General features: G+C 37.1%; 2 protein-coding genes across 4 annotated transcripts in view; both read left to right on the top strand.

Moving 5' to 3' along the window:
* LOC123876404 (protein mesh) overlaps positions 1 to 15,358 on the top strand; it is a 26,411-nt gene extending 11,053 nt beyond the window's left edge. Inside the window, exons 11-22 of one of the 3 annotated variants that reach the window (XM_045922646.1) lie at positions 184 to 278; positions 594 to 712; positions 882 to 1,033; positions 1,265 to 1,373; positions 1,689 to 1,825; positions 2,325 to 2,454; positions 2,949 to 3,211; positions 4,518 to 4,622; positions 4,999 to 5,107; positions 5,753 to 6,657; positions 7,728 to 7,876; positions 8,603 to 9,904. In XM_045922646.1, the coding sequence (XP_045778602.1) occupies positions 184 to 278; positions 594 to 712; positions 882 to 1,033; positions 1,265 to 1,373; positions 1,689 to 1,825; positions 2,325 to 2,454; positions 2,949 to 3,211; positions 4,518 to 4,622; positions 4,999 to 5,107; positions 5,753 to 6,657; positions 7,728 to 7,876; positions 8,603 to 8,972 (2,643 nt within the window). In that variant the 3' untranslated portion in view covers positions 8,973 to 9,904. Of the gene's footprint in view, positions 1 to 183; positions 279 to 593; positions 713 to 881; positions 1,034 to 1,264; positions 1,374 to 1,688; positions 1,826 to 2,324; positions 2,455 to 2,948; positions 3,212 to 4,517; positions 4,623 to 4,998; positions 5,108 to 5,752; positions 6,807 to 7,719; positions 7,877 to 8,602; positions 9,905 to 15,324 lie in introns of those variants that run through there. The other 2 variants (XR_006798348.1, XM_045922645.1) reach the window with 2 other exon arrangements.
* On the top strand, positions 10,994 to 20,199 carry LOC123876411 (LARGE xylosyl- and glucuronyltransferase 1-like). The gene is made up of 13 exons (XM_045922660.1): positions 10,994 to 11,034; positions 11,501 to 11,826; positions 12,260 to 12,458; positions 13,211 to 13,425; positions 13,990 to 14,319; positions 14,674 to 14,826; positions 15,412 to 15,589; positions 16,069 to 16,199; positions 16,872 to 17,027; positions 17,469 to 17,660; positions 18,109 to 18,201; positions 18,751 to 18,881; positions 19,569 to 20,199. Exons 2-13 carry the CDS (start codon positions 11,605 to 11,607, stop codon positions 19,651 to 19,653), a joined length of 2,085 nt encoding a protein of 694 aa, XP_045778616.1. The 5' UTR covers positions 10,994 to 11,034; positions 11,501 to 11,604; the 3' UTR covers positions 19,654 to 20,199.

Genomic DNA, 20,199 nt, shown 5'->3' with positions numbered 1-20,199 from the left:
TCATTTCAATCAATCAATGAATAATCACATTATATTCACGTATTGCAATATCACAAAAATGATGATGAATCTAGAGTTCTAACTTTATCCAAACAATTTTCATGAACATCACCATTCACTTTAACAATAACGAATGTTATGCAAATATTCTTAGCAATCTTAGCAATTCTTGTTTTTTCTAAGGTCCCGTCTCTATCGCATTGGTTCCACGATATGATACCATTCTATCAGTGTTGCATGTGGCAAGAGGAACAGGCGGTTGGCTGTGAGACATTCAGGTTTGTACATATTCAACGTTTTAACGTTTAGTCTCATGCGATTGCGTAGGGTATGTTTGCGTTGACAATCGCATGTGTCCTTTTTATTACGTGAAGGTTTTCGTTTGACGACAGTCATGCCCAATAAAAAGAATTATGAGAAGTTTGGAGCACGCTTGGCTAGAAAAATTTACTCTTGCCTTGAAGGTATTGAGGTTAAACGTGGCAGGAAACATGAACCCTTGAAGAGCATTCCACGCCTAAGCAAGCGGTTTGTATCAGAAACGTTGAGGCATCTTCAAGTCAAATTAATACTTATCTATTTTGTGTTTTTAGATTTGAACGACGTCCTTCTCAAGATTGTGTTGGCTATCAGGCTCCTGGAGTTGCAGGGATATTTGGTGATCCCCACTTTGTTACATTTGACGGCTTGCAATATACCTTTAACGGGAAAGGTAAGATTTTAAGATTTCGAATTTTCCTTCATAAAATTCTTAGAGAAGAGCTTTGAAATTAGGTACTTGATTAAAATAGCTACTTAACATGTAATTTATATATAGTAGTTAAATAAAAGATAAGATTAAATACTACATAGGCGTTTTAATCCACTTTTTATTTTTATAGGTGAATATGTTCTGGTGAGGGTGGATCGTCCTGAGATAAAACTGGACGTCCAAGGTCGTTTCGAACAAACTCCTAGAAACAGATTTGGAGCGGTTAATGCTACTGTACTGACTTCTGTTGTAGCTGCTTCGAATAATTCTATCCCGATAGAGGTATGTGTTATATAAATCTTCTTATCCTCTTTCTTTTTTGAAGATTGCTTAAAAGGCACAAGTTCTATTTGGTGTCTCAGTAGTATAACCTAGCAATATCCAGGATAGGTTTTCTATCGATGATTTTCGATGATTTTTGGGGCATTATGGACAGGATAATTGGGTTGCGGTATGCTACCCTACTCTCTTTTACTTTGAGTAATTGTTTAATGCTCTGTTATATTCTTGCAGGTAAGGCTGCGTCCACAGCATGCGCAGTGGAGATATCGACTAGATGTCTTTGCTGATAACAAGAGAATTTACTTCGATCGATCCTCGCTAAGAGTACAATACTTCCCGGGTAAGTTGCTCACAAGTTTTAACCTTATTTTGACCAAGAGCAAGAGCTGTAACCAAAGTCTTTTTCTAGATATAAACTGACCCTGTTTATCTATTTTCGCAAGCAATTCTATTAGGAGGGTAAAATATTCGATCTCTTGAAAAATCTGATTATGGATATTTTCTTCTCAAAAAAATCCGAATCCGATTCTTGGTTGATTTTTTACTGTCGTCAAAAACTGCATCAGTGTCTCTGTTAAGTGCCGTTACCAGATCGTTTACAAGAACCTCAAAAGCTAGATGTAAGCCAGCTTAAATTTGTTTTTTTTTATCTCAGGTGTGACAGTGTATATGCCTATGTATATCTTGAACCAGTCAGAGATCGTCATCATGTTCCCTTCGGGCGCTGGAGTTGAAGTGGTAGAAAACGGAGGTTTTATGAGCGCCAGAGTTTATTTGCCTTGGACTTATATGGTAAGTGATGTCCTTTTGGCATATAAGATTATCATAGTACAACTATATAGTATGCTGCCCATTAGATCAAATAGAAAATCTTCACTGGGATGTAAATACATGTATATAGTTCTTGCATTACAAAAGTGCACGTGGCTTTTGCCTGTGTTTATCGGTATAGCCCGATGCGGGCGAGCGCGGGTGACATGCGGGTGTGCGGGGCGTCCCCCCGCCTCATATCCCGATTGCCATCTCAACCTGTCGCGAACTAGAAACGTGTGCGTTTACGAGCGCTTACTCGCGACTGATTGGTCCGTCAGGCACCCACACTCATGCAGTGTATACGACGTATCCACAATTCCACAAGTAAAGTTCACGCGCGTTCGTCTATTGCAAAAACTACCTACAATAAATTTTGCGCACTGCTTGTCAATTGGAAGTGCTCTTTACTTGGGTTAAACATTGGTTACTAGATAAAGACTCCATGAAAAATCATAAAATGAGTGGTTTAATTTTTCAGAATCAAACTCGAGGACTCTTTGGCAATTGGTCATTGGACGTCAATGATGATTTCGTTCGTCCTGATGGTGCTTTATCAGCAATTGACGTCAACAACTTCCAGTCGGCGCACAGGGACTTCGCACAATTTTGTGAGTTAATGGTTCCCTCATTTTATGTGCCTAGATCATCCGTACTGATGAAGCCCTCCCCCATATATTTCAAATAATCTCCTCTACATCTCGTTTTGAATGACGGTCGCCATCATCATTAAAATGATTTGCATTTGATTGCGGTTAAGATAATAAGATATAAAGATATGATAGACCTTTGAAATGCCAGTCTAATTCAGGAAATGCGAACCTGAATGGAGTAAGTAGGTAGCCTTAATCCTAAGAACTCGATTAAAGTTTAGGCCAAAGCTACTCTCAATTTCGTAAAGACCTTAAAATGAAAGTATTTTTATTTTTTAGCATTTGCTTTTAAAATTTGATTAATCATCAACACAATCGAAAGTCTTAGCATGTTCCCGACAGCATTGATCCCACTTACAAACACACACACAGACATGACATGACACAATGGGGTCTTTATAGAGGTTGATTCGGTGAATTTGGCGCTTGTCCTAATCCAGAATCTTTTTCAGGGCAACTAACTGATCGAGAGCAAGAGGGTATTGGCGTAGCTATGTTCTTCAGAGAATATGGTCGAACGGCAGCTTACTTCAACGATAATAACTTTATACCGAACTTCATAAGAGAGCCAATTGACTTCTTGCCAGGAAATCGATCAGGAGACGTGAGGAGGGCACAGGAAATATGTCAAGAATCATATCAGTGTCGATATGACTATGGGATGACGTTAAATAGAGATCAGGCGGAATTCACGAAGAATTATCTATCATCTATTGTAAGTACCTCCATTATTAAAATTCTTGTTCTTAGGGTTAGTCCTGGCAGACAAGTTGTGGTCTGCATTTCAGCCGTGGCTCGCTTGACAATCCGTCTCCGTACGGCTCTTTTACTTCTTTACCGTTGGATGTTCAGCGTGTTTTAGTCTGCAGTAAGCCAAGTGCTTTTTCCTGGTAGATTCCTTAGTTAGGTAGGTAGATGCCTATTCAACTATTGGAATGTAACACCTACCAACGAATTTACCCCTATTTGTTACATCCAGTCCATCTCAGATTTCACCTATGAGTGACTGTAGAATACAGAGTTTACTCGGAATTGATCCAGGCATGCAAGATGGTTGAATGCATCCACTGCACTAAAACAGACTTGCTTAAATACTATATAAACATTCATAATGAGTGTAATTTCCACGTTATAGTGTTAATTTATGCAAAATTGTAGATTGTACTGTTAAGTCCTTAAACGTGGGAAAATTATGACTCAGTTGATAATAGCAGAGAAAAACTTATAATGGAAGGAAATCTTCAAATACCAATACATAAAAGTCGATTTGTCTGTTGTGTAAACGGTATAACAAATGAATAGGTTTGTTGAGTTTTAAGTATACTTAGTTGCCTTCTATAGCCAAAAAATTATATAAGATCCAATTGTTTTGGTGGCAAAAACTGTAATTTCTTTTCAGAGATTAGTCATTTCTTACACCTATTATAATTTATGCTTATATCTCCTGCCATTAGATATTCGTGATATTCACCAACTGAGAGTAGGAGAGATAGGTTTAGTTGCATATTCCATAATAAAATGGGCTTATGGTAAACAGTTGCATGTGTCACTTATTAAGTAGGTATATCTTGTGTCCATTCCATTGTTCGTTTAATTATAGTGAACTCCAAGGTCTTTATGTTAAGGGAATTCTATAGAAAATCTTCAGTCTTACCTCGATATCGTATCCAACCGTGTAACTAAACTCATTCCAGACCACAGTTCCAGACCTATTCCAATTTAAATGCTAAGCCCTATTGCAGTTCTGTAAATCGGTCTTTCACCATTCATAGATCAAGTTATACGTACCTATTCCAATTTGTTTGGAAATTATATGATAGGAATTTTCAGTGAATTGAGTGATCTTGTTTAAAAAATACCTAGGTCTAGTTGTGCAGTGTAAAATATTTCGATATGTAATAATTTTATTATTTCGTAGTAGGTGGGCTAAGGCTAGTCGATCATATTTAACTTTTTCTGGGATTCAGGTATAATTCATTCCTAATTTATGTTCTAAAATAATTCAAAATTCTGGTTCAAAGGTAAACATACGAGAAACAAATGCACGTCGCGTGATAAGCTGTGGCATATTGGAGACGCCTCGATTTGGACGGAAGAGTAACTTCTTCTTCGTTCCTGGTACAAGGGTAAGTACCTAACCCTTTAATTCTACTCTTTAGTTTTCAATAAAATCACTTCTAGGTACTTTTACTGTAACTTCTTTCCTACAATCACCATACATAACTTTATACATTAATTGTGATTTTCATCTATAGCTTGTGAGTTGTGACGTTTCAATCGTCGCAAAAATTATATTGTTATTGATAGAGGCATGCAGTTTTGCAAAAACTATATTTAAGCTAATAGGTAGAAAAGAGAGTGTTCGCGAATCGTGCATGTGCATAATTTGAAAAATGTTCTTGATAGAGGATGCAGTTTTCCTAAGACTATATTTAAGCTTATAATAGAAGGAGAGTGTTCGTCAATATGCGTGTGCATAATTTGGATCATGTTCTAATTCAGGTAAACTTCGAGTGCAATCAAAACTTCATCCTGATCGGTGACAAGCGTCGTATCTGTGAGGAAAACGGTAGATGGAATCTGCCAGATTACGGTTACACTGAATGCTTACGTGAGTATCTACCTACTATTTAGGCGGAAAAAAAACTACCTAAGAACTTTGTCTGACCAATCCAGACACGCCATGAGAAATATTTTTAACCCCCGACCCAAAAAGAGGGGTGTTATAAGTTTGACGTGTGTATCTGTGTATCTGTGTATCTGTGTATCTGTGTATCTGTGTATCTGTGTATCTGTCTGTGGCATCGTAGCGCCTAAACGAATGAACCGATTTTAATTTAGTTTTTTTTGTTTGAAAGGTGGCTTGATCGAGAGTGTTCTTAGCTATAATCTAAAAAAATTGGTTCAGCCGTTTAAGAGTTATGAGCTCTTTTCTAGTTTTCTTGTAGAAAAGAAGGTTAGATAACCGTTAGTTTCATAATATTAGGTCAATAGACAAATGTCAAGCTGTCAAGATGGACGTTGCCTAAATACATAATTATTTATTTGAAAATGATGTTTTGGAAAACCCAAATACTTTGGATCGTCGGGGGTGTTATAAATTTTTAATTTACACTTATTTGAACTAAATCTGTGATAGACTACATTAGTGTTCCCATAAGGATTCTTTTATAAATTACGGAATCGTCAAAAAACTTTTGCAGTCTAGTTCTTCTGTCTTTACAAAATGCTAAAAAAGTTCAATTTTTATAAACAGGTAACCAGGAGTATTCTCAGCGCGCTTTGTTTTTGACTTGGGGCATCATAGTGGCAATTATTCTACCGTTAGCACTCCTCATTTGCCTGTTATGGTTCTGGTGTTGGCACAAGCCGAGGTCCGAGGGCAAAGAAGGATTCCGCTTCGAAGACATTCCACGCTCGAAATCCGCCTCTCGTCTTAATCTTAGATCAAACTCAATGGGAAACATCACTGACACTATGAAATCCTCTACCTCACGAAGCCAAGATTCCGATCTTAAGCCTAGAATACCCGATACTCCTACGGATGAAAGCCCCTTAAAACCTCCTTCGACTTTAATAACCAGGGCTGCACCTCTTCCACCTTCCGAATCAATGCAGGATGGGGATACTTCAGGCATTGGATATTCCGACTCCAATAAAAGCGATTCCAATAAATCTGATAAGGCCAAAAAACGTCGAGCTTATGACAAAACATACAGAACTAATGAACCCTTACCGAATGCTCCTGAGGTAGAATTTGCAGATAAACCCTGGGATTTATCTGAAGAAGATTTGCTATCATTAACAACGCCATCCGAAACAGAATCCAATAAAGATTCGACTTTGACTCGACCCGCTAAAGATATAAAATACATTAGCAAACCACGCCAAACTGGTCGGCGTGCTCTTCCCAGTGATTCGGGTTATTCCACCAAAGAAGGATCGGAAGATCCTTATTCACCAAAGTTCGAGGGACAATACAGTCCTATACCATCTCAGTATTCTCCAACTTACTCTGAGATTTATTCTCCACCAGTAAGCCCAATATCGGACAATAGTCCGAGGAGCACTTATAACAATACAGGCTTACCAGAGCCTCCTAAAAGTGCTCCGCCTACAGAAATAAAAACATTTACCCTCCCTCCTACAAGAGGAAAGTCTGTAGAAACTCTAATCGATCCTCCCGCGGCTGAAATGCCTACTTTCAGCAGTCGTTCCACTATGGTTTAAGCTTATCTCTCGTTCGATTAGCACAAAATCCCACTGATAAAATATTTAGGTGAAAAATTAACACTGCCCAACAATGACAATTTTTGGAGTATCGGGCTACCCATTTAAGTTATTATACTTTGTACTTAATTAGTTATACAATCTAACGATTGCTTAGAATAAGTTACCTAGCATTTGCACATACCTAACTTTTCTACAGGATTTAAGATTATTTTGTGTTGCGTTGTTTCCCGTTGTTGTTATTGTTTAAAAGTTTTATTTAAATGTTTTAAAATTAACAAATCGATGTAAAAAAATTAGAAATACGATTAAAATATTTATAAATCGGAATCATAATCACAGAGAGAGGAAATTTCTGTTCCGAAGCAAGGTAGAATAACTTCCACTATGGCTTAATTATTTTTTTTTAATTTTCAAATAGGAAAGCAAGGGATAAAGCTACCACATTTCGTGTGGAATAGAAATTTTCTCGGTCATGTGATGTGTTTTTATTTTTTCCCCGATAAGCTCTTATTACTTGCTTTCTTATCAAGGTGTACACACAAATAACTGGGTCACAGGTTGGTAACATTTTTATTTATTCTACTATGATAGAGTTTTTTGTTTGATACAGTTATCCTTATCTTGATCATTTGATGGTACAAAATTACTTAGAATATTTCGTAAAAGGTATTTAGATAGGTACCCCTAACTATGGTATACATATATAGTTAAGTAATATGATAAGATAATTTCTGTCATCGCTATTTTTCGAGCAATCTATTCTTGCCGTTGTATTGCCTGATCGCGACCTGCGACTAAGACGACCACAACACTTGACCACTGCGCCCGCCAGGAAGGTCGTCGAAGGTAGATTACTACCAGGCACTACAAATATACTTACTGATTAATGACCATAGAAATTAATGACTGACTATGTTTAAAGCTGTTGATAAAAGTAGGACAACGAGAAGAAAAGAGTTGAGTTTGAAGTAAAGTTCCGTTTCCAAACAGGTCAGCAGGAATACTCCGCCCGCACCCTCGGCGCCACATGGGGCATCATCAGCGCTGTCATGCTGCCCATTGTGGTGGTGCTCATCTGTATCGGATACCGCATCCTGAAGAAGAGGAAGGACGACGACCGGGACGAGAGCGACTTCATACCAATCAAGTAAGTGTAACCTTGGTTTTACAGGCTATCAGATTTTGGTTTGGATTAGATGAAAGCTTCGGCGGTGGCTGTAACTATAGTTAGGTACGAGTCTACGTAAGTATAATTACTACTATACATAATTACTAGAGCTACTCATGTGCTCACAGAACAAGGTGTTCTGTGCATGTGCTAGAGTACAGAACACCTCTATAGGTGTTCTGTGTGCTAGAATTACCAGTCTACGGTGCCGCATGGAGACAGGGATATGGGACCTTTGAATTTAGTTGATAGTAGTTCAATGGTATGGACTTAATGAAAACTGCCATACCCTATCCAGGTTAGCCCGCCTTCTTTATTATTTATATTTATATTTGTATTTACTTGTATTTGTGTAATAAGTAATTGGTGTCGATAAACCTGAGTATTCACTTTTAACAAAACGTTGAGCTTTCGCTGTGTTGAACAAGGAGTATTCCTTGTTCGTCAACATTTAAAAAAACAACGCAGGTATGTTCAATGTTTTGTTACATATGAATGCACAAGTTTATCAGCCTTAGTCACGTCAGTAGCATCGTCACTTACCATCGAGAGATCTCGAAGGCTAACTGTTGTCATTGAATTAAAAAAAATGTTTCAGAGTTTAAAATAAAAACCCTAAAAACAGGTCTTTTTTTAAGTCTTGAGTTTAATTTAGAGATTTATAAACAAACAGTATTGATGGAAGTTCATTTTTTTTTTTCACAGAACACGAACCTTCGACCCGGATGAACAGTTGAAACTAAACTCCGATGACGAATCAATCCCTTACAAAAAAGACCCCACTGAGGACAGTCCACAACCGACTTCACCGCTCAAAGTTGACAATGAAGCTACTTACCCATACACTCAATACCAGCAGTCCCAAGACCAGTATCAACCATCAACTGATACGTTCGGGCAACCATACCAACCGCAAACCATTGAAACTTTCGCGCAACCGTACCAACCACAAACCACTGAAACGTTTGGGCAACCACAACCGTATGCTAGTACGAGTACGTCACCAGCGCCGCAATATCAACAGCAACAACCACAAACCAGTAAACCATGGGTGGGTGAAACCGAAATTAACTAGGACTATCTTCGCCCAAGCTTTAGGGTCTACCTTTTCATTATAAGTTTACAATACAACCAACCGCAAACCACTGAAAGGTTGGGGCAACCATACCAACCCCAAACCACTGTAACCTTCAGGCAAGCATACCAACCGCAAACCACTGAAACGTTGGGGCAATCGTACCAACCGCAAACCATAAAACATTCGGGCAAGCATGCCAACCGCAAACCACTGACATAATTTACACAGTGGATGGATGGTTATTTTAGATTTTTTTAAACATTCCACTGTTTATTACCACCTCAATTGTTTTATAAGTTAATTTTTTTTTTCTATTAATACCTATAATTTAAGGAAGTAGTAATACCTAAATTGGATAACGACAACTAGGGGCTACGTAATAATTTAATTACCTACGTACGGGATTACGTAATTTCTGTGGAAATATGAAATTATTAGACTTATAAAGTTACCATATTATAGTTAAGACTCCTCAGCTAGAGTGGTGTTTTCCCTAGACGTCTAGTAACGCCAATCGGTACCTATAAGCAGTTTTAGTTTGTAAATTATTAATATATTTTTGTATAAGTATAGCATCTCTTCTTCTTTTTAAAATGATTTTACAAAAAAAATTCTATCCCACCTTTAGTAAACCAAGAATAACTTACTTGTATACCTTCCCTCACTATTATGTAATGAAATAGCATGACATAGTTATAGTATACTATGTACCTAATTTACAAGTACCTAGGTGGTAGCTTAAATGCATTTAAAAATAATAATAATTATCATTAAATTAATATTTAGTTACCTACTTATATATTTTTTTCTACAGTTATTTAAGTAATGTCATGTAGTATACCGTTATTTATTCGTCTGTTCATTATTCGTAAGATTCAATAACTGAATGTTTTGCTTTTGTTAAATATAAAATGTTACTGGAGCTGGGAGCATGGTGTTTTATTTCGAATCAAAATCCATAACGATACGTACAGTGGAAGCGGGTAACTTTAGAAACGCCATTCACATTGCAACAGACATTGTCATCTTGGCTAATAGTCACCGGTAGCTTCAATGAAGACTGGTGGCCAACAAACCCCGTAATTCGCAAATAGTTCGTGTTATGGCTTAAACACAGAAAGATAGTGGCATTGGTCCCGAAATACTATTTTTACAGGCCTGGTCTAAAAACCGTACTTTATTAGAGTTCCGTACCCAAAGGGTAAAAACCAGCCAAGTGCGAATCGGACTTGCACACTGAAGGCTCCATAATCGGGCATTTTTTCCGACATTTTGCACGATATAACGAAAACTATAAAGCATGAAATAAATAACAATCTGTTTTAGAATGTACAAGTAAAGCCCTTTCATATGATAACCCACTTGGTATAGTTATCTTACTTTGAATATTGAAAATACTAATTTGTTCATGAACACTTTTTCTTTTGTGATGTAACCACGAATTCTCGGTTTTCGGATTTCTTCCTTTACTTGCGCTATAAGACCTACCTACCTGTCAAATTTCATGATACTAGGTCAACGGAAAATACCCAATAGGTTTTCTGGACAGACACGACAGACGGACGGACGGACGGATGGACGGATGGACAGGCAGACAAAGTTCTATAATAATATATTTTGGAGTCAGTTTTTGAAAAAAAAAAATGTCTTAATCTAAGACAAATAGCAAAAAAAACTTCGGTAAGTAACTATATATTATTGCAGTTTTTCGCCGATTTTCCTTTTTGCCGATTTTTTCTTTTAGTCATCTGTGATTATCCGTCAGTTTGACAGAGAACTCATTCAAATGTCATTTGATGTTGACATAAGAGTTGAGATATTTGATATTTATTTTCAATGTATTTCCAATATTTGGGATTTATTGAAGAATTATTGTGGTTTTAAATGCAAGCTAATGATCTGAAATCGGTCCCGTTAAAATGACCATGCATATCTCGGTTGACATGTTAAAGAACCAGCAATACGACTAGATATCCCTACTTCAGCGTTCCATTAGATCCTGTAGCAAGGAACATTTATACTGTCCTGTAGTCTTGTTCATTACATCTATAACTATTAGGTAAGTAAATAATGGATAGGTAATTTTAAAGTAGATATACCGCCTCTCTTCTTACATAAAGATTTTCGTATACAGCCCTGGGTGGGTCTAAAAATTGTTCAAACTTTTGTTTCTCAATTGCGGGTCATATGACACAATAGAATATTTAACACACTGGTGTTCTCGCCTAAACTCTATTTAAATGTTTTAAGACTGGCTAAACATTTTAGTATTTCTTTTATATATGTATGTTTATTGCTTTATTAGTAAAATTCAGCTCTAGCCTATGTGTCATTATTCATAATATTCTACCTCTAGCACTAACAGTTTATTTCTATGTTTTACCACTCTTTTTTAAGTTTATCAACATGAAAATCAGGTACCCATGGCTGTAAAGATATTTTAAAAAAAAAACAGTAAAAAAAAAACAGTAAAAAAATTGTACAGACAAAACCCAAAAACTTCCACTGTCCTTCTTTGTTTGCAGAAGCCAGTACAACCACTTTTAAAGAGATGAAATCACAAAAATAAACATGCAAACACCAAACAATCACAAGCTCCTGGACGAAAAGTTGAAAACATGACTTCAAAATGAATTTCACATCTAGAAATGTCTTCAACTGTCTATTTTTTCGACCCTGGCTAGGTGTGCCATTAGGGATATGGGTTGCTGTATCAGTGGTCTATTATTGGTGGTTAATATCCAGAATTGATGTATTGGAGACTGAGAATAAGGTGATAAAGAGGCAACTCTCTCTTAATATAATGCCCCATCAGATTGCCGAATCGGAAAGTAGTTACTCAGTTCCACAGGTATGTTTATTTCTGTTGATCATCATAGAAAGATAAACTTACTAATTACATAAAAGTGAAAAGCTGTGATGATCATAATGGTGTGTTTGTTATGTGTGTGTGTTAACCCAAGTGTTATAATCTATTAAAATAATTTTTGCTTAAAATAAAACCATATTTTTTCTTTGACAATACCAACTGTTATTTATTTTTCTTTATTGACGAAATTGACATCTTAATTCTTTTCCTACTTTTACGTATGAATTAAACTGTATGAGGTTTAACTCCAACACCAAGGTATAATCTATCTCCATTGAAAATTTCAGCCATATCCGTCAAGTCAAGGAAAAATCTGCTTTTGCATGAAAAAGTTAAAAACACACACACACACATGCAAAATTTCGCGTGTTTAATTTTTTTTTTTTTTTTTGTGTAATATTGAGGAATTTTTCAGATTCCTGACACATCAGGCACTCTATGTGAAACAGTGCACATAGCACTGGTGTGTATGGGTAAATGTACAAGACTCATCACCCCCATGCTCAAATCCTTGCTGCATCACAGACAGAACCCTTTGCACTTTCATTTCATCGTCGGAACAGGCTCGCAACACACTATCAGTAAACTGTTTGATACATGGGACTTGCCTGATGGTAAATATTTTTACTTATTTACAAACCATCATTTTTTTTGTTTTGACAACCTCTCTGGTGTAGTGATCAGCGCTGTGTCTTAATAGTGGGACATCCCGGGGTTCGATTTCTGGCAGGGTTTGGAATTTTAAAATTTCTAAAATTTTCGGCCGTGGCTAGTTACCGCCCTGCCGGCAAATCCGTGCCGCTAAGCGATTTAGCGTTCCGAGATAAAGCCGTGTAGAAACCAAAGGGGGTATGGTTTAATAATAACTGCCATACCCATCTTAGAATGCATCATCACTTACCACCAGATGCGATTGCAATCAAACGAAAAGTAATCAACCAATAGACATCCACTGCCAGACATAGGTATCTTGTAGAGATTCCCACATGCCACAGTCTTTTTCCGCCTGAGTCCAGTGGCTCCCTATGACTTATTTGGTGTTGTATGTTCACCTAAGGGGGTCTACCAACACTGCACTTTCCGGTCCTTGGGACACCGACGTCTATCCGTTTTTCGATTTATGTATAGCCTGCTCATTGCCACTTCACAACCCATTGAGCTAGGTTACTCTAATTCTCCTACAATTCTCCTCATTTCTGATTTGATCACATAGAGAAACTTACAAACCTTAGGTAAATGAGTTGTATATTGTGTATATTTAGTGTTGATTCATCAGAATCATCAGAGACATCAGTCTTCCTCTAAACTAATATGTTGGAAAAGAGAAAAAAATCCAACTGAGAAGCTTTAAATTATTGTTTTTCAGTAAATTACACCTGTTACAATGTCCAGAACAGACTATCAGAAGTGAGATGGATACCAAACAGGCATTATTCTGGCATCTATGCACTAGTCAAGCTACTCTTCCCCAGCATACTACCCAACTCATTGAAACAAGTGATTGTACTGGATTCCGATTTGACATTTCTATGTGATGTGGCTGAGCTGTGGCATATGTTTACAAATATGACTGACGATCAGGTAATTGCACGATTATTAAGAAATAACTCAGATATAAGACACATTAGGGACTGATTTGAGATTTAATTGGTTAAAATGAGACAGATTTATGTCAGTGATATAACTCCCGCTCGTTTAACTGTGCCTTAAGTCTGAGCAAAGTCAAAGTGTATTAGTATACTCTATAGAATATAGATTTCAGCTTAAGAGATGGCACGATTCTGACATGAAAACTTTATCTGGCGATTGAAGAATCTGTCACTAATGTGTCTAATTCTCTGGCGAGCGAAAGGTGATGCGGTGACGATCCCTTTCTGAGTTGACATGTGTGCTATGACCATTAGAAAAAATTATGTAGTACTTAATGATGCCCGCAACTTCGGGAACTCTGATTTCCCAGGATAAAAATACCTTTGTGTAAAGGTGTAAGCTAACTCTACCCAATTTCATCAAAATCGGCTAAACTGTTGGGCAGTGAAAACCTAGCAGACAGATAGACAAACAGATACTTTCGCATTTATAATATTAGTATGGATGGATTCTGTTGTATTTGTACTGATTCAACAAAAAACATTGATATTCCAGTATATAGGTCTAGTAGAAAACGAAAGCAACTGGTATTCCAACACTGAAACCCGTTGGCCGGCGCTTGGGCGTGGTTTCAACACCGGCGTGATGTTATTAGACCTTTACAAAATAAGGAAAACCACCAACTGGACTGCCACATGGCATAAAACTGTCAATATGAACTTGGATAGGTTGAAAGAAACCACGTTAGCTGACCAGGACGTCATAAATGCTATTATCAAGATGAACCCATACATAGTTTATAATATAAGCTGTCAGTACAATGTTCAAATGTCCATGCTAACCCTAGCGAAAAATTGCTATGGAGAGGATGTCAAAAATGTTAAGGTAAGATTTTCTATTTTTAACCGACTTCCAAAAAGAAGGTGGTTCTTCATTCAGCCCGTATTTTTTTTAATGTATGCACACCGATTTTTTTGAGGTTTCTGGACCTGTGTCATTAAAAGTGTCAAAAAGTATGTAAGATACAATTATGGCACCCCAAATATTGAGAACAATATTATTCTTACCTTGAAAGTTAGATAAAAACTTTATAGCACAGAAACATGAACAGACAAAACGAAGAAACAGAAAGCAACTAAATACAATTGTATGCAAAGGCGGCCTTATTGCTCAGAGCAATCTCCACCAGGCAGGGAAAGTTATCTAAGTTTAATTTTTTTGGCTACAATTTAATTTCAGATAATCCACTGGAACTCTCCCAGCAAGTACAGTATTAGGATAAGAGATTCGGATTTTTTTAGAAACATACACCAGTCCTATGTCAATTTTGATGGAAATCTGTTGAGGGAAAAGTTGCATAGATGTTCACAAACAGAAGTGGTCACTTACAAGGTACAATTACTTACATGATTAAAGGAACTATTTATTTTATATGCCACATCATCACTTTCCATCGGGTGTGATTGTGGTCAAGCGCTTACCTATAGTGAAAAAAAAAGCTAAGGAAATATTTTCTTGGTTAAATTTTTAGGTACCTCAAAAGGAAAAACGGAACTCTTATAGAAACACTTTATTGTCTGTCCGTCTGACGTGGCTGTCAAGAAAACCTATAGGGTACTTCCCATTGACATCATGAATGAATCATGAAATTTGGCAGGTAGGTAGGTCTTATAGCACAAGTAAAGAAATAAATCCGATAACTGTGAATTTGTAGTTACATCACAAAAAAAATTTAAAATGTATTCACGAAAAAATTAATTTACTGAATCATGATATATAGATGGCGCTCTGTTGTCATTAACTTGAAGTATTGCACATAAAAATGTTAAAATGTTGTTTGTACGATGGTACGGAACCCTTCGTATGCGAGTCCGACTCGCACTTGACCGGTTTTTAGGGTTCCGTACCTCAAAAGGAAAAACAGAACCATTATAGGATCACTTTGTTTTAATTAATCGACAATCGGAAACCTTTCAGATGAACCATTCAGACTTATGTCTAAGCTTCCGCGCGGCGCAACGAATAAAGCTGCGTACACACGTGTACTACATGGACTACAACTACGTCGACATAGACAACTTTGACGTCACCCTGGTGCTGCAGTTGTCTATGGATAGATTACAGTTCTTGGAGAGACTGGTCAAGCATTGGGAAGGTAAGGATAAGAAATATATGAAAAGAGATAATAGATAGGAAGAATAATTAAACATCAGTCATCCTAAGAATTGAGATGATGCCTATCTCAAAAATAATTGATTTCCTAGAAATTATTAAATAGAGAATCTTCCCAGGCAGGCACCTCTAATTTTTCGTAGTTATGTGCGTTTTAAGTAGGTAATGAAATATTACTTGCTTTACCGGTAAAGGAAAACATCGTGAGGAAATGCATGCCTGAGAGTTCTCCATAACGCGTTATGGAGAACGCTCAGGCAACTTCAGAAGTAATAACGTTCTCAAAGGTAAGGAAGTCTGCCAATCCGCACTTGGCCAGCGTGGTAGACAATGGCCAAAATTGTTTCTCAGTCTGAACGCTGATCTGTGCTCTGTAGTGAGCCGGCTTTGCGTTGATGATCGAAAAGAAAAAAGTAACACACTTTCTCTTATGATTATTATATTTTTGAAAATTCTGTTTAGGTCCACTGAGCGCCGCAATATATCTGTCGGACTGCGAAGTCACGAAATTGGAGAGTTTCATACGAGACTGGTCTTCAACGCTCAGCACTAGGACTAATATTGGCTACCATTTAGTTTTTAAGCATGATTCGGTAAGAAATACTTTTTTCTTCCATTTGCTCGAAAATTAAACTATTATTAAAAAAACTGATCAAGAGTCGAACTCACAATGAAGGGTTCCGTGGTATCGTACAAGAAATAACAATTAATTTTTTTTGTAGGTTATCACAATTTCACAGTTTTCGGATATTTTCCTTTACTTGTGCTATAAGACCTACATGCCTGCCTAATTTCATGATTTAGTCATTTAGTCATTTATTTCATGCATTCCAATATTTCAACATATGTAATTTATAACAATAACAATTACAGTAAATGTTTAATTATTATTTTACAATGTCAATATTGGAACCCCGTTGGGGCACATCAACTTTAGCAGAGAGACGGAGCTGTATTACTCGTCAAAGTAGTCGTTTATTTCATAATAGGCTTTTTCGATTAAAAATGTTTTTAATGAACGCTATATTGTTCTCGATTGCTTTAATGTGGTCAGGGATTTTGTTATATATCTTTGTACACATCGAGTTGGGAGTTGATTTCAATTTAACAATTTTAGGTCAATGGGAAGTACCCTATAGGTTATCTTGACAGACGGACATACAGACAGACAACAAAGTGATCCTATAAGGGTTCCGTTCTTCCGTTAATCATAATATTCGTATACCCGGTCCACTTTATGATCTGTATAGACATAATTTCCTCAGTTGCATTACCCAGTGAACTACCTCCGCAACGTGGCGCTGCAGAACGTGAACACGCCTTACGTGTTCCTGATGGACGCGGACTTCGTGCCCATGGCGGGCCTGTACCACCATCTGAGGGCCGCCACCAAGCTGATCAACCCGTATCCCCAAAAAAAGGTGACTATTTCAACATTTTTGTATCCCAAAAAAGGTATCTATTTAAAAAAAATTTGAATCCCCAAAAAAGGTCACTATTTCAAAATTTTTGAATTCCCACAAAAAAATGATTATTTCAAAAAAAATTGTATCCCAAAAAAAGTACCTATTTAAAAAAAATTGGATCCCTGCAAAAAGGTGACTATTTAAAAAAAATTGTATCCCCATAAAAAGGTGACTATTTAAAAAAAAATTATATCCCAAAAAAGGTACCTTTTTCAAAAATTTTGAAGCCCCACAAAAAGCGACGGTACTTACTATTTCAGAAAAAATTATTCCATTACAAGTTAGCCCTTGTCTGCCTCTCTCACCTGATGGTAAGTGATGATGCAGTCTAACATGAAATCTGGCTAACTTGAACAACTAATTTTGCCTTTAAAAAAGATTATTTACTTTTGACAGTGCCTCGTAGTGCCAGCATTCGAAACGCAAAGGTACCGGGCGTCCCCTCCAAGGTACAAGAAGGAACTCATATCCCGTCTGTCCCTGAGACACGCGGCCGGGGACGTGGCCCCCTTCCGGGCCCGAGAGTGGCCCAGGGGACATCGGGCCACTAACTACAACAAGTGGACCACTTCTAAAGCGCCTTATGACGTAAGGATTTTTTTACGTTTCAACCTGTTGTTTTTCGTATGGCTAAAACCCTCCGGGACAAACCCAAATAAAAGAGAGACTCAATTAACATTATTTATTTTTAAACAATTTCTATAAAGCTATGTTATTTTATTGCAACTTGAATTTTTTATACATGCTTTGCAAAAGTTCCTCTGAGTACTATACACGAAATAATAATTGTTTCTTTTTGTATGATGTCAATTAATGTCTTCAATTGATGAAACTTGGCCAAATCTCTTTTGTAAACTAGCAATTTTTGTCTATTGTGAAAATAATGTAAATTCATCTTTTTTTGATATTTCCCCAAACATTTTTTACATGCTTTAGTTATACCAAAATAATCTAAATGTCTAGAAATGCAAGAATATAAATGTTATCGGCTGCCCTTATTAACAAATCTTATTAAGATTAGTAAACTTTATTTCAGGTTGAGTGGGAATCGGATTATGAGCCATATCTAGTGGTGCACCGAACTGTGCCCAAGTATGACACACGGTTTTCTGGCTTCGGCTGGAATAAGGTAACATAATAAATTTATACTTTAATTTAAATTTAATTATTGACTGCATCATCACTTACCACCAGGTGAGATTACAGTCAAGGGCTAACTGTATCTGTATCAGAATAAAACAAGATAAAGTTGAAAACTAAAACCTGACTACAGTCGTTTTAATAAACGCTGAAATATTATACTAAAATTGTTTTGCTGTCGCTTGGTATATTTTAATGTTGTAGATTTCTCTTTCATTTGACATCCCACTCGAAAAAAAATAGCAAAAATTTTTAAAGATTTTTTTGATATAACATCCGTTAGGTCAATTTTTTCGTATAAAATATAGCCTATGTCACCCGTCCTTTACATCGAATCAATTGATACCTCGTTCATCGAAATTGACCCAGTAGTTTAGGAGCTATGGTGGAACACACAGAATCTGGATACAAACATACATAGACTGCTGAAATCATAACCCTTCCTTTTGGCTTTGCCGTAGTCGGATAAAAAAAACGCGGCGCACTTGAAAGCTCTCGAAGTGAAGTTCTCTTAACATGGACTTGACCAAAATTCCAGGTGTCTCATAGCGTGGAGCTGCGCGCGCAGGGGTACAAGCTGGTCGTGCTACCTGACGCGTTCGTCGTGCACACTCCACACGCACCTTCGCCGGATATCACTGCATTTAGGGCCGATAGGCATTACCGCATGTAAGTATAAAAAATGTAAAAAATAAACAAAAACCGACCAATAAACACAAACACGAGAAATTAAAAAATAATTTATTACCGAATATATTATGTATACAAGAGTTAATGTAGTTCTATACTAGCATTTTCTGGAGCCGGCCCCAATTTTTTTGGCCTCGGCCAAAATTCGAATTATTTTAGAGGCCTTAAATATAAATATTTTGCAACCGTTATTATACTTTATGTTCAAGTGTTAAGTTTTATAATGAACTGAAATTGTTGATATACTTACCAAAATTTTTTCTATGTTTCGTTATAAGAAACAGATGTGTATGTGTGTGCAAACCAGGCCACTTGAGCTATGTCATTTTGTTTATGAGCCCTCGTCTACGGTCTACACCTACTATTATAAGTCAATGATTTGCGTTCTTAAAACATCGTCCATCTCACGAGTATGTCCCGTCCAGAAATGTTGATCATGGAGAGCACTCTTAAGTATCTCTTAGGCTGAGATCTATAGAGAGGACTTTGCTCAGATTTAAGACACTGTTAAAAAGAGACAGTACACCGTTATAACGCTCACATCGATCTGTCTCTTTTTTTTACTGACTTAAATCTGAGCAAAGTCAAAGTACGCTGTAACGATCTCAGCCTTAGGTTGTGTTATTAACGTTAGCTGTCAATAAACATCATATATTTTCTTTCTAGATGCCTCGAACTATTGAAGCACGAGTTTTTGGACGACCTCAAAAGAAAGTACAACGTCAGCCTCGATGATAATCTGAAGACTTAGCATTTAAGACATATTCGCATTTTTATATATTTCTAATCAATCATGTATGTATAATACAATGTACATAATAAGACATGTATGTAGCCTAATATTCTGACTTTTTAGTATTATGTATATGAGATTGTAGATATATTTTGCGTCGAATGCCCTGCAAAACGGACTCAACTTATTTGGTATACAGTGACCGGCAAACGACTTGAGCAAATGCGCATAATCGATTAAATAGCTCGTTCACACAGGCTGCGTAAGCGTAGACGTAGCGCGTACCATTGCGTTGTAATGTATGGAACTGTATGAAACAGCACACCGCTTGCGTAAAGCGTGGACGTATGCGTAACCCGTGCGTGCGTGTTAGGGGTTTACTCACGTCACTACGCACGTGTCACGTGTACGTGCTTGGTGTGAATCGGCTTTATCTCTATCGGCTCTTTGCCCGACCGAAGGAGGCGCGAGTAAATTTCTACCGCGCGAGAGCTTGCGATTGGTTAATCAATTGCCTCTAGTTTGCCGCGATGCGCTAATTTTTGCTCAGTACTTCGCTTTTTA

This window comes from Maniola jurtina, chromosome 21 (genome assembly GCF_905333055.1).
Source record: "Maniola jurtina chromosome 21, ilManJurt1.1, whole genome shotgun sequence".
NCBI lineage: Eukaryota > Metazoa > Arthropoda > Insecta > Lepidoptera > Nymphalidae > Maniola > Maniola jurtina.
Note: the sequence above shows the minus strand (reverse complement) of the source record. Positions and strands in the feature narration are given on the sequence as shown.